At 41.4% G+C, this 16237-nt stretch overlaps 1 protein-coding gene across 1 annotated transcript; it reads left to right on the forward strand.

The window, feature by feature from the left end:
* Nucleotides 1–679: 679 nt before the first annotated feature.
* LOC147432746 (uncharacterized) lies at nt 680–1225 on the forward strand. Its single transcript, XM_086491771.1, has one exon. The coding sequence runs from the start codon at nt 680–682 to the stop codon at nt 1223–1225; it is 546 nt and encodes a 181-aa protein (XP_086347897.1).
* The last annotated feature ends 15012 nt before the right edge of the window (nt 1226–16237 follow it).

The following is a 16237-nucleotide window of genomic DNA, read 5'->3' on the forward strand; positions in this document are numbered from 1 at the left end:
AAAAAAAGGTGCCACATGGACCAATTAGAGGGCAATTTCCCAAAATTGAACCCCCCACCCTATAAAAGTAAAAAAATAATCAATATAGGGGCTTTTGGGCCTAGTTTTTGTGCCGTTTTGAAGCCATGCAAGAGGAGCTCATTGACAGAGGGGTGTGCCTGTCAAGCCCTTTGCATTTTTCTTGTGTAAATGGCCATGGTGATGGAAGTGTGAGTTTGTACAGGTGTTTTTGATGAGTGCAATTGAGTCATTGTTGCCTCCCTTGCTATGGTTTACCCTTCCCCCCTTCTCTTTCTCCCGCTTTCATGGTTCTCTCCGGTGCCGGCTGTGTGGAAGTGTGTGCCCCCCCGGACCAATGGTATTTTGAGTGAGAGAGTGAGATTGAGTGGCTGTGAGCGTGTGTAAGGGTGGAGACAAGCAGTGGTAGTAGGTGTATCATGTGTGGTGGTTTTGTGGAGTGTGTGAGCAGTGGCGATCGAGCAGGCGATGGTCTGCTAGTGTGAGTTGTGTGTTTGAAGGTGTTTTCCGAGAGGATAGGGGTGATGTGAATACCCTGAGCTATAGAGAGGCCCGTTGGTTTGTGCTGGGTGTTTTCCCCCATTCCTCCCCTCCACCGTTGCACAATAACATTCCCCATGTCTGTTACTACCATCAAGGCACACTTGCAACCGTTTATCACATGCACCATCACATCTTGCCGGAGTTTTCTTTGTATGAAGGATCACATTGGCGCCAAGTGTGCTTGCCCGACGACTTTACCAATTCACTGAAAAGCATGCTAGATGCCAGGTATGAAGTGCTTCAAATGGATGCCGGAATCCTGCTTTTGGTATTTAAGAGAAATCCAACGTGCAAGAAAAGTCGAGTTTTTGTGTACAAGTACGACTTTGAGCATGGAAGGTGGTTGCATGTCTTTGACGACTATACTCTCATAGTCTCTATCCCTTATTGGTTAAACTTAGAGTACATAGACTTGCATGCTGTTGCGCGAGCTAACATCCTACCGCTCTCTATCGGCGATCAAATAATCCTTTGCAACCTTGTTTCAAATACTTGGAGGTCGTTGCCCCCTTGCTACAACCCTACGACTGGAGCAAGAATTCCTATTGTCAAGGTGGCATGTGCTCTAGATCCTACATACAGAATAGAGCCGGTGGCATGTGCTCTAGATCCTACATACAGAATAGAGCCGGTGGCATGTGCAAAAGAATCTTCAAAGGAGTAAAGCCCATTATTAATTTCAACTTTAAAGTTGTTTTTGTTTGGTACTAGCTGCTATAGCTCTTGCAAGTATTTTGATATACTAGCCCTTCGTACTATCATACTATCATGCTGGGTCTTTTTCACTAGTTTTCATTAATTAAAAGCGTAGATTCTCTTCACTTAGATAGACAAAAGTTTGCCTTGGAGCTTGACTCTGGTTCTTACGTTAGACCCCGTCTCTCCCCCTGACCTGCAGGTCGCGACGACAAGCAAGAAAGGGCTCGCTGCTCTCGATGACAATGCCTTGTAGCAAACCATACAGTCTATGGTTGGCAATCCCCTACAGCAAGCCACACTCTATGCAGCCTGGATAGACAAAGGCTTCCTGTCGGCTAGGGAGCTTCCTGTTGCATTCATGGAGCTGCCGGCCTGTCCATTAGCTGTGCCATGCCCTGTGTATGGATCCCTCATCCTCGTCTCCGTCTCTTTGTGCTTGCAGACGCCCAGTGCATGCGGGGCCTCGCTGTACACAACCGAGAGAGAGAGAGAGAGAGAGAGAGAGAGAGAGAGAGAGAGAGAGAGAGAGAGCCCTTGACTACGTGATGGCCCAAGAGAGAGAGGCCTTCACTGCACCAACGCGTCCAATGGTAGAGAGAGAGAGAGAGAGAGAGAGAGAGAGAGATAGATATCTGCATCTCCCTTCATCATGCGCCCACTGCTACAGAGAGAGAGAGAGATATCTGCGTCTGAAACCTCCACGCACGACTCGCTGTAGCATTCACCTCGTGCTTCTCGCCCTTGCGATAGCTACAATTTTCTCCCATTGACCCCCATGCCAAAAATCTACCCCCTCTCATACCCTCTCTCCTCCACATGCCAATTTTTCTTTTTTTGCTTGCTAGAGATGAGAGCATCTCGCTCAGATTTCTATTAATTGTCCTACTTCCCAAAATTAGAGCGACATATTAGCCCTTCATACTAATAAGGCCTATCTACAACGCAAGGCTTAATTTTGTCCTTGTGGTTTGCCTTGCTGAAGTGACATGCCTTGTTCATGCATAAAAGAGAACATTCAATGGAACAAATCCAAGTTTGAAATTTCTCTGATAGGAGAGAATAAATTAAGTAATGTTGTTTGAATATGATAACAATGAGGAATGTAAACGAAATAATAGGTAGTCCAAACGGTTGGATTGGACGGAATCTGGAGAGATCCCTTGGCTTGCTTGGGGTTGGAGAGAAAAAGTAAAGGCAAAAAAAGAAAAAAATATATTTAGATATTTAAGATGTGTTGGGATAGTTTCCTGTAGCGTTGAAGATCTCTTCTTATTTTTCTTGTCTCTCTCTAGAGGCAAACGAGATGCCATCAAGACGCAGGGAGCGATGGGAGCAAATCGTCCAGCGATGCAAGGGAGGGTCGCCACACAGCAGGGCTAGGGTGGGCAAGGGGATGGCGACAGTGCTGTAAAGCAGGGAGGCGCAGGCCTCTCTCTCTCTCTCTCTCTCTCTCTCTCTCTCTCTCTCTCTCGGTGAGGCGAGGCGCGTGGACCTGTGGTGCAAGCTTGAGAGCTCAGAGCGCACGTGAGGCAGCATTGCTTGCGGGGCTGACGAGGGGAAGAGGGGCTCGTGTTCTGACAGGGGCCTCAGAGGGCTCTCTCTCTCCATGGGGCATCCTGTGCAGGTGAGCCACCTCTAGCAATGGCTACGGCCTGATGTGTTTCAGCGTAGGTGAGGCAAGAGAAGGCAGGTAGCCGTGGCTATGGCCTGGTGTCTTCTCAGAGTGGTCTCCATGGAGGCGGGGGGGCGTCTCGTGGGAACGTAGGCATGGCCAGTTCGTGGGAACTTAGGTATAGGGGCTCAAATTTTCCAAAAAGTTAGAAAAGCAGAATCTGCAAGGGCATCTTGTTAATTAATGTAAAAGTGGAGCGAATAGAATAGAAAGGAATGTAAACGAGTAGGGTTAGTGTAGATGTTTATGTGCTCCTGTTAGTGCATAGATATTAGGAGTATGGATTTTATAAAATTGTCGACCAAATATTTAAAACTTGCAACCGAGGTATAAATGTTTATCAGTAGATGTATCGAATGTTGTAATCATATTTAGAAAATAGATTTTGGTCGAGGCTATATGTCTAGTTGCTAACTGAATTAAAGATGGTAAGTGATGTAGTTGCTAACTGAATTAAAGATGGTAAGTGATGTATGTACTAGTTAAGTATGCTGATTTTTTTGGACAAATGACTTGGTTGTATGCATATATATATATATATATATATATATATATATATAACAAAAAATATTGTGCCTTGGATAAACTATTAATATAGTGTTTATCTATGGCTAGAGGGAAAACAGATTCAACAAAAAGAGCTAAAACTTGAGCCCAAAAGATCGTCCATGATAAAAAAACAAAAGTCTATATTTTTCTTTGAGAGTCTTTTTGGGATCAAAGAATGGGACTCAAAAAAAAAAAGTTTCCAATGCCACACAAAAAGAATTGCATGGGATTTTGTTTTTGACAATACTATCTCTAGTGGAGAGAGTTAAAATATATAAGAAAAAGACAAACTTACAAAAAATCCATGCTCGGAATGAGCCATGGAAACCAAAATGTCCAAAAAGAATTATTTGGTGATCCATTGGCTAAAAAGGGAGTTACCATGCCACTACCATAAATTTTGCGCATGGAAACCAAAATGTCCAAGAAGAATTATTAGGTGATCCATTGGCTAAAAAGGGAGCTACCATGCCACTACCATAATACGAGAGAACGTAGATCTAAAGACAACATCCACAAGGAATTAGAAGAGAGTATACCAACGCAGTATGGAGGGAGCTTCAAATCTCCATCACCAAACTTAGGATCTTTCCAATGATGTGTTGGTTGATAGCGTTTTGACAAAGCATCTATGTACTTCACCGGGTTGCCCACTTTGGACAAGAGAGGAAAAGTCAAACTTTCTTATATGGCCCCTTTTAGAGTCCAATTGTTTGATGGGCTACCAAGGGATAACATGCACCACTTGACTACATAGTATGACAGGGGGAGTCGTGAGAAGATCCCATGGCGTTTAAAACCATAGTCAATTTTGCTAGCAATTACTGCTAAATCCAAAAGTTTACCATTGAAAAACAAGACAACAACTCTTTCAAGGACGACAAACAATTGAGACCAGACCACTCATGAGTTAATGGTGACATTATGTTTACCAAAAATATCGAGAATATTGGCCATGACATTGGGGTCAAAATCCTCTGAGCCTTTCCTAGCATGACTGACTGTTGTGCGTGGATCGAATTGGAATGTCAGGGGAAGGAAAGCCATGCTCAATGAGTCAAGTATGGGCCTGGTTCGATGAGGGAGTTGTGAAGGGTATCCTTGGTGAAGAAGAGTTTCCTCTCAGCTCGTGCTTGCTTTGCCTAAGTGAATATGGTGCCATAGAGTTAACCCTAGGAAGCCATATCCACAATCTCTCTCTCTCTCTCTCTCTCCCAGCTGCAACCACATGCACTGGTTGCATCACTTTAACAAGTTACCATCTTGCTCATTTTATCTCTATGTATCGACTAGCATCATATATCTCTCTCTTCCATATTTGCTATACACACATGCGCCCACTTGCACATCCAATTCCTAACTCTTTCTCACTTTATATTTACCACTAAGCATTCCTTCTCCCTAGCTCTTTCCCTCACACTATCAGAGTATCTCTCTCTCCCTCTCATCTTTGAGTGTCCACTAATTACCCCCTTTCCATCAAAACATTTAAAACCTCTTGTTTATTCATCAATCTTTAGTAATAAGTAACCCAAACTTCATTTTCTCCCTCCCTCTCCTCTCGAGCCAACTCTCAACCATTGGTGCAGTCAAAGTGTCTCAACCATAGAAAATGGCACAAGCTGGTATGCGCAGGCTAGCAAGTGCATGGCAAAGGGCTACAACAAGTACAAAGATCCTGGGTAGGCAAGTAGGCAAGTGGCAATGGTGATGTATGCATTATGTAGTTTTTTAGACCAAAAAGACTCTATGAATGGCTTGGTAGGGTGACATGTGAAGGAGGTTCAAACTGCTGGTTTCTGGCTTGGATATGTAGAGCTTAAAGTGGTGAAGGAGTAGGTTCATATTTCTTGTCAAACGCAGCTACAAAGTGCAAGATAGTAAGGTTTGAGCCCACGATTTCACAGAAAGTTTGAAGTGACGGATGTGTAGTTCTTGAATTATGGAGCCTGTCGATCTTTTTAGATCCGAAATCTGAGCCCTAGATGCCAAGTTACGGAGCTGTAAAGTTTTGCAAGGGGCCGAGTTTGTGCCCAATTTCCCGCTTCGAAAGGCATGTTTTCATAGGTTTTTGGAAGCTTGATGAGGTTTGAGAAGGTAGAGGAGAACATATGGAGCTGACAAGGGAGAAGCGGCATGTCAATTGGACCTACAGTTGGTGAGATACGACATAATGAAGTTTGAATCATTTATTGAACAAGGGAATTGGGCAACCTTCTTCCATTTTGAGCTACTCGGTTCAAGCCCATCAGGGAGTCCTGATGCGGCGAGATCTATGGGAATTATAGCCAGTGGCCAAGTTTACCAGTCTGACTTTACAGATCAGAAATCCAATCACTTGGCAAAAGTTTATAGGGCCTTGAAAGCAAGGGCAAAATCATTTTTTTGATGACTTTTTGGAAGATTTTGGAAGCGTTTAAGGCTCAACTCACGAGCGAGTGTAACATGGAAGGTTTAGAGAACCCACATGTGGGGTTTGGGAACTGGAGTTTGGGGTATATTGGCTACAATAGGCACCCCCATATGGCAATGTTTTGACGATGGAGCTCTCCTTGACAGTCCTACTCTGGCGGCCTTCTGGCACCCGTGGGCGGTGAGTTGGTGGTTTTGATGGTTGACGATGGTGTGTTGGTGGCCCTTAGAGGCAACGTGCACTCGTGTATGTTGTTGATGTGGCAGCCAATGGGGCCCTAATATCACGTGTCTACGGGAAAACCTTTTTGAGGATAAAGGGTAAGAGCATCAATGGTGCCATTGGTGCCCCCCTCAAGGGAGATGTCATGTGCTGATGGAGGAAGGGGAGATCTCGTGGCCCCATAGGGTGCCATTCACATGCACTAGGAGAGCAAGTGGTGTACTGGGCGGCTAAGTGGCAGTTCATGAGCCAATAAAAGGTAAGTGGCCGAGGTGTCTTGGGCATGCATGGGTTGCTAAAATAGGGGCGCCACTTGGATGCAAAGCAATGAATATTTAAAAAATCTCAATGGCCTGCACGAGCAAAAAAAACATTTTTTCTCTTTTAAAAAGGTTTGTAAAGCCCTATAAAGGGGGATTCTCACGTAGCTAGAGGGGCTTTTGGGCCATTTTGGTTTGGGAACCATTTTGCTCAGTTGTTGAGCGTAGAGCCGCATGGTCAGCTGTCGAGGTGCCGCTATGGTGTTTGTACGGAGGAAGAGTGGTTCCGATTGATGATTTTGTGCTTGCCAAGGGCGTGCCGGCTTGGAGCTATCTTGTACATGGTGTTTTTTATGAGTTGAAGCCATCATTGTTGTACGTTGTGTCGCTTTTTTCATTTCCCTTGCTCTTCTCTACTTGTGTACGTGTGTTTCCAAGAGTGTGCCAGCAGCTGTGACCCGCGATGGTCTGTTGTGCACATAGGTATTGGGAGAGGTTGTGTGAGTGGTGAAATCTGTGAATCGTGCTATACGGGGTGATTGAGCTCTGTTTGTGTTGTCGCATTGAGTGTGTGCATTTGTTTGTGAGTGGTGTGAGTTTTGAAGGTGAACTCTAGTGGTTAGGGGTGTTTGGTATATCCTAGGCTATGGAGAGGTGAGTTTATTGTGTGCAGAGTGTGTTCCCCTTTCCCCCTTCCCATCTTCTGATGCCCCCATGGAGGACCGCATTGATGCTTGAATTTGAAGTTAGAAGCGGTGTTCAAAGTTGACAAACATTTGGTCGGGTGGTGGGAGAATATTTGATGGTAGAGTTTGAAGATACAAAGATGATGGATCCATGCTTTGACCTCATATTTACATGTGTTGAAGACTGGCTAGCATATCTAAAGTTATGGATGTTGTCGATGCTTATGTTGATAGATGCGGAGAAGTTGTAGATAATGTTGTTGCTGATATATGGACGTGCCAAGAGTTGGTAAAATGCTTTGAAGAGAAGTGATTGAAGTTCATGGCAAAAATTGTAGAGGTATTTTCTCAAGCGTTTTTGAGAAGTGATCACTCCGGTAGAGGCTGATGCAAGATTGAAGGCGGTGTTCCATGATGTAGATTTTTCAATTTTCTTTGATCAATTTGAAGCCTTTGGAGGAAGTTCAAGGTTGCCACTAGGGTCTAAGGGAATTATTTTTTGAAGTTGTCCAAGTTTCTTGAGTGCTCGCATCCAAGGATTAGGGATAAGGTGGAGGACGGTGCTGATACCTATGAAGATATGGTCTATCTAGCCAAGATGAAGAGTCAAGAAGTGAAGCAGAATTTGGAGTTGGGCTTGTTGAAGCCTGCAGATTATGTGTTTGTTGCAAAGGTAGAAAAGTATTCTATGGTTCACTCAAAGGTGGTGTCAGCTGTTCAAAATGCAAAGCAAATTGAGGTAAGGCCAATAATTGATTATGTTCCTTGGAGGTTTTTGGTTTATGAAGAGCATGTGCCAATGATGGATGAGTCGTTTGTCATAAAATTTAATATTTAGCTTTATCCGAATGATTTTCACATGTTAAACTGATCGTTTAATATGGAAAAATAAAAGGGAAACAAGAGCTAGACATAGATATGTGGTTTTAGACCAAGATCAGCACGGGGTCAAAAGGAAGATGGTTACATCTCGGCAAGGGCTCAAAAGGAGATGGTCTATTGAAGAGCAATGTGTTAATAATTTAGCTTAAAAATCCTTAGGGTTAGCTCCATTAAAAACCTCCAAAGATTAGTGTTACAAGTCCTTAGACCTAGGACCTTAGAATTAGGCAAGCTAGGCATGTGCTTGAGGTGTTCAAGTAAAAAATGATCCCTAATTAGGAGCATGAGAGAGAACACTCTCTCTCTCTCTCTCTCTCTCTCTCACACACACACACACACACACACCCAGACACTCTAAAACACGAATCGTTTCTCAACATTCACCACTTTATTTAGTTTGAAAGTAACTTGGTTTTTTACAAAAAAAACCCCCTGGCTCTTCACCTTTACATGTCTAGTAGACCATCCATGGCATGATCGCACAAACAGCTGTCACGGTAGTAACAAGTGTTTGGACATTCGGACAATGGTAGGATTTGAGTTGATAAGATTGCACCATACTCCAAGGTTCGTGGAGTGATATTAAAATACCCTCCGAGTGGCTGGCCATAGCTGCGATACAAGAAAATCTTTCGCGATGGTAGAAACTATGCTAGCAGATATAACCGTTCTGAAAAACCTCGCTTCATTGAGTATTCTACATAATAATATCGTGGCCCTATGCCCAGTGCTTTAGTTACCATCGCCAGACGGATGTTATTCCAAAAATGCTCTCTACCCCAAAGGGTCACCCTGGTCACTCGGTTCTGATATGTCCACCACTTCGTCTGGGTCACTGAAGTGCCTAATTGCGGAAATAAAAGCCGTTCATAACGGAGGAGTGTGGCTCGCTTAGTAGACTCACTTGACTGCTGAAGATGTGCAATAGATATTGCTAGAACCTGATCCCCATTAGGAGCCATAATATATTAATATGTAGATTGCACCTAATGACAATTGGTAGATGTCTGTTTTTTACCTATCAATCAGTTACTCTCGATTGGGGCTAGGCACTGGTTTGTAAAAAAGTTGCTCGTCTTATATATAGGCTTTTTGGTGACTAAGCCCAATTGGTTATATATTTAACAATTGGTTATCTCTCAATCAGTTACTCTCGACTGGGGCTAGACACTGGTTTGTAAAAACGTTGCTCATCTTATATATAGGCTTTTTGGTGACTGAGCCCAATTGGTTATATATTTAACAATAAAAAAAACACTTTACTTCGTATACCTCATCTATTTTTACTTTAGCTTCTGTCTCTTAATCTGTCCGAGTAGACGGAACCCTTTTTTTCATATGGGATAAGGTGGTATGGTTTACTGGCAGTTTATATCTACCCTGGTTCGAGAGCACTAGCTTGTTTGAAGACCGTATATCGGCTCTGACGACTATAAGCGTACATACTTATGCTATATACTGCCTCTTGCATTTTGACACTTAAATGATTAGGTAGTTTATGGTGATATTTTGTTGGGATGGTGGGACTGCCGTGTACATAATGGGATTACCTACCTGCTATAATTCTCACCTGTAAGTTATATCGTATTCTCTGTGTACACGGTTGTGTGTAGAGCGCACTTGCGTTCTGGAGGTTGTAAGGTAGACCTGTGCTTGATGAACTGAGAGGTTTTATGCGCTCTCCATTGGCTTCACAGTCCCGGATCTGGTGCTGAGTGTGATCCCGGAGAGAAGGGTCTTGATGGCCGGCCTCGAGGGGCGAAGCGTGCAGGCTTCCTGACCTTCTGAAGCATGTCAAATTGCTCGCCTATAAATGGATCGTAAGGTGAGTGCCTATGCTCACTTAGCATTGTGATTTGTGACCTCTGTGCTGCATTCCATTCTGCATTGCTGTGTGACTTCATCATGCCGAAAAAAAGTGATAAAGATATCATGGAGGCTTCTGCATCGAATTTACAGGTTATATTTCTGTTGATTTCTAAAAAATAAAAAGGGGGATACTGTTAATCTAATTCTGCCAGTTTGCGTAACGAGAAATAATGCTTCAAGATTGAGTTATCAGGTTACATTAGTCTGACTCGTTCAATTGGATCTGGTGCTTGAGGAATTGTTTGAACTGGTTACTGAATGGCATTGTGGAAATCATGGATAGGGCATTTTGCTTCCAGATGGTTGTGACTCGAGATGTTAACTTTAAGGGCATCTGTGTGGGATTTCATATGTTGTGTGTATTGAAGTTAAGCTATCATTAAATGATTGTAGATTTGAAGCACTTAAAAACTTGTAAATATTTGCTGACATGGCTTGTGGCCAGGGCTGGTGCTTACTAGATGTAATTTGTTGGCCTAAATGGAAACTTTTTTAAGTAGTGTTGTATCTCACCAAGGGTAAGAAACCCTAAAGAATGGTTATTTCTAAAGTGACATACTCCTTCTCGCTTGATTCTCGACTTGGAATTATTAGCTTTCACCTGCAAGGATATGGTTTTTTCTCTCTCTAGCTTACGATCCAGACTGAAGGTAAGTATTCTTTTAAAATTCTAAAAAAAAGGGTGCCCTGTTCCAATACAGATTTGTTTGATATAGCATATTATGGTTTAGTTCTACCTCTGGTCTATCGGTAGATATGGGCTTCGTAGACTAATGTTGAGGATTTCCGTTTTACAAACAAGTTTGTGGATACAATTGCAGGTTCTGTTAATCAGGAATTTTTATTTTTTTTGGGGTTTTCTGATGAGTGTAAATCTGCTAGAAATGCCAGCTCTCTTATTGATAGATCTGTATGGATGTTTTGTGGTTTGGTAGGCATTCTTTCTAGTAATGAAAGAGTAGTTCTGACTGGCTGAGGTTGCTTATATTCTGGAGAAGGTAAGTATGGATCTGATACTGCAAGGATTTGAATCAAGCTGATGTTTTTCATAAAAAAATTATTATATAAAGTAGGTTTTGCTCGAAACTGTGAGCTGAGATTGTCGAATTCCTTGATAATGGTGTAAAACAAAAAGTACGGTTTACGATGGGTACGTTTACTAACCTCAAGCTGAATTTTAGCCTTAGTTGCGAATAGTCTAGAGAGTCTCTGACTGAAGTGAAAACTTGGCTCCGAGTTGTTGCCTAAATTTGGTTGATGCTCGGAAAGTTGAAAATGACTTCACATACCCTATTTTTGGTGAAAATTGGTTCTATCTCGTTTTGTGTTTACCATAATGCTTTACATGATGGGTAACGTATTGAAGGGTCCGCTTGGCGATTCACTGATTCATATTGTCAGTGGTTTTCTTCTAGCTTTGACTGTTTTTTTTACCTGGAGTTATACAAATATTCATTTCAGCTTATGACTCGCTTCGTATATGCTCTCCCATAATTATCAGAACTTTTCTTAGCCTACTAGTATGCAGTATATACTACGAGAAGTTTATAGATGGTCTTGGCTTAATACGTTTACTTCAATTATATTTCGGGAATTGCTTGGACTTGCTCCTTTGATTGAGCTGTCAAAAATACTGTGGTGTGACAGCTAGTTTTATTACGAACTTAGACAAAAGTGTGTCTGTCAGTGCCTAATGACAGATGCAGTTTTTGATAGTAGTTGGGTATATAACTGAAAAAAGTCTTAAAGTTGTAAATTATATAATGAGTTATCTCTGTTTTTTTAAAAGAAATATATATATATATGGAAAGTTTTTTGGATTAAATACTGGTCCGAAAGCCTGAATTTTTTTTTAGACTTCTCCTTTCAAATAAGATGTTGTCCGTTACAGTAAATTGGCCTTTGATCGCATTTAGTTTGTAGTTCTCTCTTGTCTAAGTAAGAAAGTAGTTCATGTCGGGCGCTGATAATATGTTTTTTTTTTAAAAATCGGCAAGGGTATTCCAATTAAAAAGTCTTAAACCGGCAAGGGTATTCCAATTAAAAAGTTTTAAACCCAGAAAATAAAAATAGCTACACTATGGTGTTTTTACTTTCCTTATTGTATTGGCAATAATACAAGGATCTTTTTTTCATTCAAAACAAGACACTGGCTAAGAACTGTATGTTTTTTTAAAAGGGACATGGATAACAACTGGGATGCCCAGCAACACCTGCGTACAATCACGTGCTAACGAACTGTTTTCTTGTGGCTATGGGTGCAGGTGAGGGCTACCTTCTTTGATTAAAGCATTCAGTTCTAAGTTATTGATGACTGTGGATGTTCGCTTAACTTGAAGCTACATTTCTCCGAAGTTGGGACGACTGCATCCCATGATTTACATTGATATCTTTACTTCCTTGTACAAAATTTATTTTCAACTGCAAATAGATTTTTGTACTATTCCATTGTATTGTCCTAGGATTAGTGGTCTGTGAACTATAATGTTCGTTTGCGTATATATAGGATTTATTTATTTAGAACTGCTACACACACCATAAACGCATAGGAGAGAATGACATGTAGGTTTTTCTCTCTCAGACCCTAGTTCTAGTTTTAAGCGCCCATTATTATATAATGTATTATATGATAATAGGCTGGGGTGCTATCACACAGTCACCGTGGTCCTCGTTGACCGGACTGGTGAAAGGTTGCTAGCACTACCATTCCACTCTATATTAACACTTTTTAGAAAAAAATTGCCTATTTTTTACTGTCCATTTCACTAGTTTATTACGTCTGTCTACCAGGTTACTGGAAAGCTCACTGCAAGAATATCGGTCTGTTCTGACCCAGAAAAAAGAGCTCTGATTTCGAATACTACGGCTCGCTAGAGAAATTGAAAGCTTCTTTCCTTATGTCTCTCATAGAATTCGGCCTTATCTGCATAGGGCTATATATAAGACGAGCAACTTTTTTACAAACGAGTGCCTAGCCCCAGTCAAGAGTAACTGATTGAGAGATAAAAAACAGACATCCAAAACAGAGATAAAAAACAAACTTTTTTTAAGTAGCAGGTTAATCCAATTCTACTTACCTATGCTTTGGCAAATTGGTTTATCGATTGTTACAGGTACATGCTACTCATATGCTGAACAAGATGACTTTTTGGAATAAGATGACTTGCCTTATGTTTTTCTTCCAACAGCTACTCATTGACAACCATACTTACTTCAAACTGGTTGACAAAGCCATAAAACTCCTACAGGAGTAATGTCTTCCTTGAGGACTTTTATAAACAGACATTTCTTCCCTTTTGAGGGTCACTCTTAATTTTTTGATACTCATGAAATTAAAAATCTCATCTTTTTGGTGAGGCAGTAGGCCCATACACAATGGGCATACTGCCAAGACCCATTGTGTATGGTGCCTGGGAAAGGGCGGGTACACACACACACACACACACACACACAGACACTCTAAAACACGAGTCGTTTCTCAAGATTCACCATTTTATTTAGTTTGAAAGTAACTTGCTTTTTTACAAAAAAAACCCCTCGCTCTTCACCTTTACATGTCTAGTAGACCATCCATGACATGATCGCACAAACAGCTGTCACAGTAGTAACAAGCTTTTGGACGTTCGGACAATGGTAGGATTTGAGTTGATAAGATTGCACCATACTCCAAGGTTCGTGGAGTGATATTAAAATACCCTCTGAGTGGCTGGCCATAGCTGCGATACAAGAAAATCTTTCGCGATGGTAGAAACTCTGCTAGCAGATATAATCGTTCTGAAAAACCTCGCTTCATTGAGTATTCTACATAATAATATCGTGGCCCTATGCCCAGTGCTTCAGTTACCATCGCCAGACAGATGTTATCCCGAAAATGCTCTCTACCCCAAAGGGTCACCCCGGTCACTCGGTTCTGATATGTCCACCACTTCGTCTGGGTCACCGAAGTGCCTAATTGCGGAAATAAAAGCCGTTCATAACGGAGGAGTGTGGCTCGCTTAGTAGACTCACTTGACTGCTGAAGATGTGCAATAGATATTGCTAGAACCTGATCCCCATTAGGAGCCATAACAGATTAATATGTAGATTGCACCTGATGACAATTGGTAGATGTCTGTTTTTTATCTCTCAATCAGTTACTCTCGACTGGGGCTAGGCACTGGTTTGTAAAAAAGTTGCTCGTCTTATATATAGGCTTTTTGGTGACTGAGCCCAATTGGTTATATATTTAACAATAAAAAAAACACTTTACTTCGTATACCTCATCTATTTTTACTTTAGCTTCTGTCTCTTAATCTGTCCAAGTAGACAGAACCCTTTTTTTCATATGGGATAAGGTGGTATGGTTTACTGGTAGTTTATATCTACCCTGGTTCGAGAGCACTAGCTCGTTTGAAGACCGTATATCGGCTCTGACGACTATAAGCGTACATACTCATGCTATATACTGCCTCTTGCATTTTGACACTTAAATGATTAGGTAGTTTATGGTGATATTTTGTTTGGATGGTGGGGCTCGAGTGTACATAATGGGATTACCTACCTGCTATAATTCTCACCTGTAAGTTATATCGTATTCTCTGTGTACCCGGTTGTGTGTAGAGCGTGCTTGCGTTCTGGCGCTTGTACGGTAGACCTGTGCTTGATAAACTGAGAGGTTTTATGCGCTCTCCACTGGCTTCCCTGTCCCGGATCTGGTGCTGAGTGTGATCCCGGAGAGAAGGGTCTTGATGGCCGGCCTCGAGGGGCGAAGCGTGCAGGCTTCCTGACCTTTTGAAGCATGTCAAATTGCTCGCCTATAAATGGATCGTAAGGTGAGCGCCTATGCTCACTTAGCATTGTGATTTGTGACCTCTGTGCTGCATTCCATTATGCATTGCCGTGTGACTTCATCATGCCAAAAAAAAGTGACAAAGATATCATGGAGGCTTCTGCATCGAATTTACAGGTTATATTTCTGTTGATTTCTATAAAAAAAAAAGGGAGATACTGTTAATCTAATTCTGCCAGTTTGCATAACGAGAAATAATGTTTCAAGATTGAGTTATCAGGTTACATTATTCTGACTCGTTCAATTGGATCTAGTGCTTGAGGAATTGTTTGAACTGGTTACTGAATGGCATTGTGGAAATCATGGATAGGGCATTTTTCTTCCAGATGGTTGTGACTCGAGATGTTAACTTTAAGGGCAGCCGTGTGGGATTTCATATGTTGTGTGTATTGAAGTTAAGCTATCATTAAATGATTGTAGATTTGAAGCACTTAAAAACTTGTAAATATATGCTGACATGGCTTGTGGCCGAGGCTGGTGCTTACTAGATGTAATTTGTTGGCCTAAATGGAAACTTTTTTAAGTAGTATTGTATCTCACCAACAATAAGAAACCCTAAAGAATGGTTATTTCTAAAGTGACGTACTCCTTCTCGCTTGATTCTCGACTTGGAATTATTAGCTTTCACCTGCAAGGATATGGTTTTTTCTCTCTCCAACTTACTATACAGACTGAAGGTAAGTATTCTTTTAAAATTCTAAAAAAAAGGGTGCCCTATTCCGATACAGATTTGTTTGATATAGTATATTATGGTTTAGGTCTACCTCTGGTCTATCGGCAGATATGGGCTTCGTAGACTAATGTTGAGGATTTCCGTTTTACAAACAAGTTTGTGGATACAATTGCAGGTTCTGTTAATCAGGAAAATATTATTTTTTTTGGGTTTTCTGATGAGTCTAACTCTGCTAGAAATGCCAGCTCTCTTATTGATAGATCTGTATAGATGTTTTGTGGTTTGGTAGGCATTCTTTCTAGTAATGAAAGAGTAGTTCTGACTGGCTGAGGTTGCTTATTTTGTGAAGAAGGTAAGTATGGATCTGATACTGCAAGGATTTTAATCAAGCTGATGTTTTTTATAAAAAAAATGTTATATAAATTAGGTTTTGCTCAAAACTGTGAGATGAGATTGTCGGATTCCCTGATAATGGTGTAAAACAAAAAGTACGGTTTACGATGGGTACGTTTACTGACCTTAGGCTGAATTTTAGCCTTAGTTGCGAATAGTCTACAGAGTCTCTGACTAAAGTGAAAACTTTGCTCCGAGTTGTTGCCTAAATTTGGTTGATGCTCGGAAAGTTGAAAATGACTTCACATACCCTATTTTTGGTGAAAATTGGTTCTATCTTGTTTGTGTTTACCAACTGTTAGCCCCTACTGGCAACTTTCAATTCATATTGCCTCGATTCTCCTTAGATTTCTTCGCAGGCGAAGTTTGAGGCTCCATGCACTACACTACAAAATCTTGTGTTTGTATCTGCAAATGGAGCCCACAATCTGACCTTGCATAACAAAATCTCACTGCTAACCACTCAACCATGTGCAGATGGTTGCCTCCAGTGCGATTCTCTCTTTCTATATATACAATATTTTGCTTCT

The sequence above is a fragment of the Adiantum capillus-veneris genome, chromosome 20 (genome assembly GCF_014529385.1).
Source record: "Adiantum capillus-veneris isolate H3 chromosome 20, ASM1452938v2, whole genome shotgun sequence".
In the NCBI taxonomy this organism is placed as follows: domain Eukaryota; kingdom Viridiplantae; phylum Streptophyta; class Polypodiopsida; order Polypodiales; family Pteridaceae; genus Adiantum; species Adiantum capillus-veneris.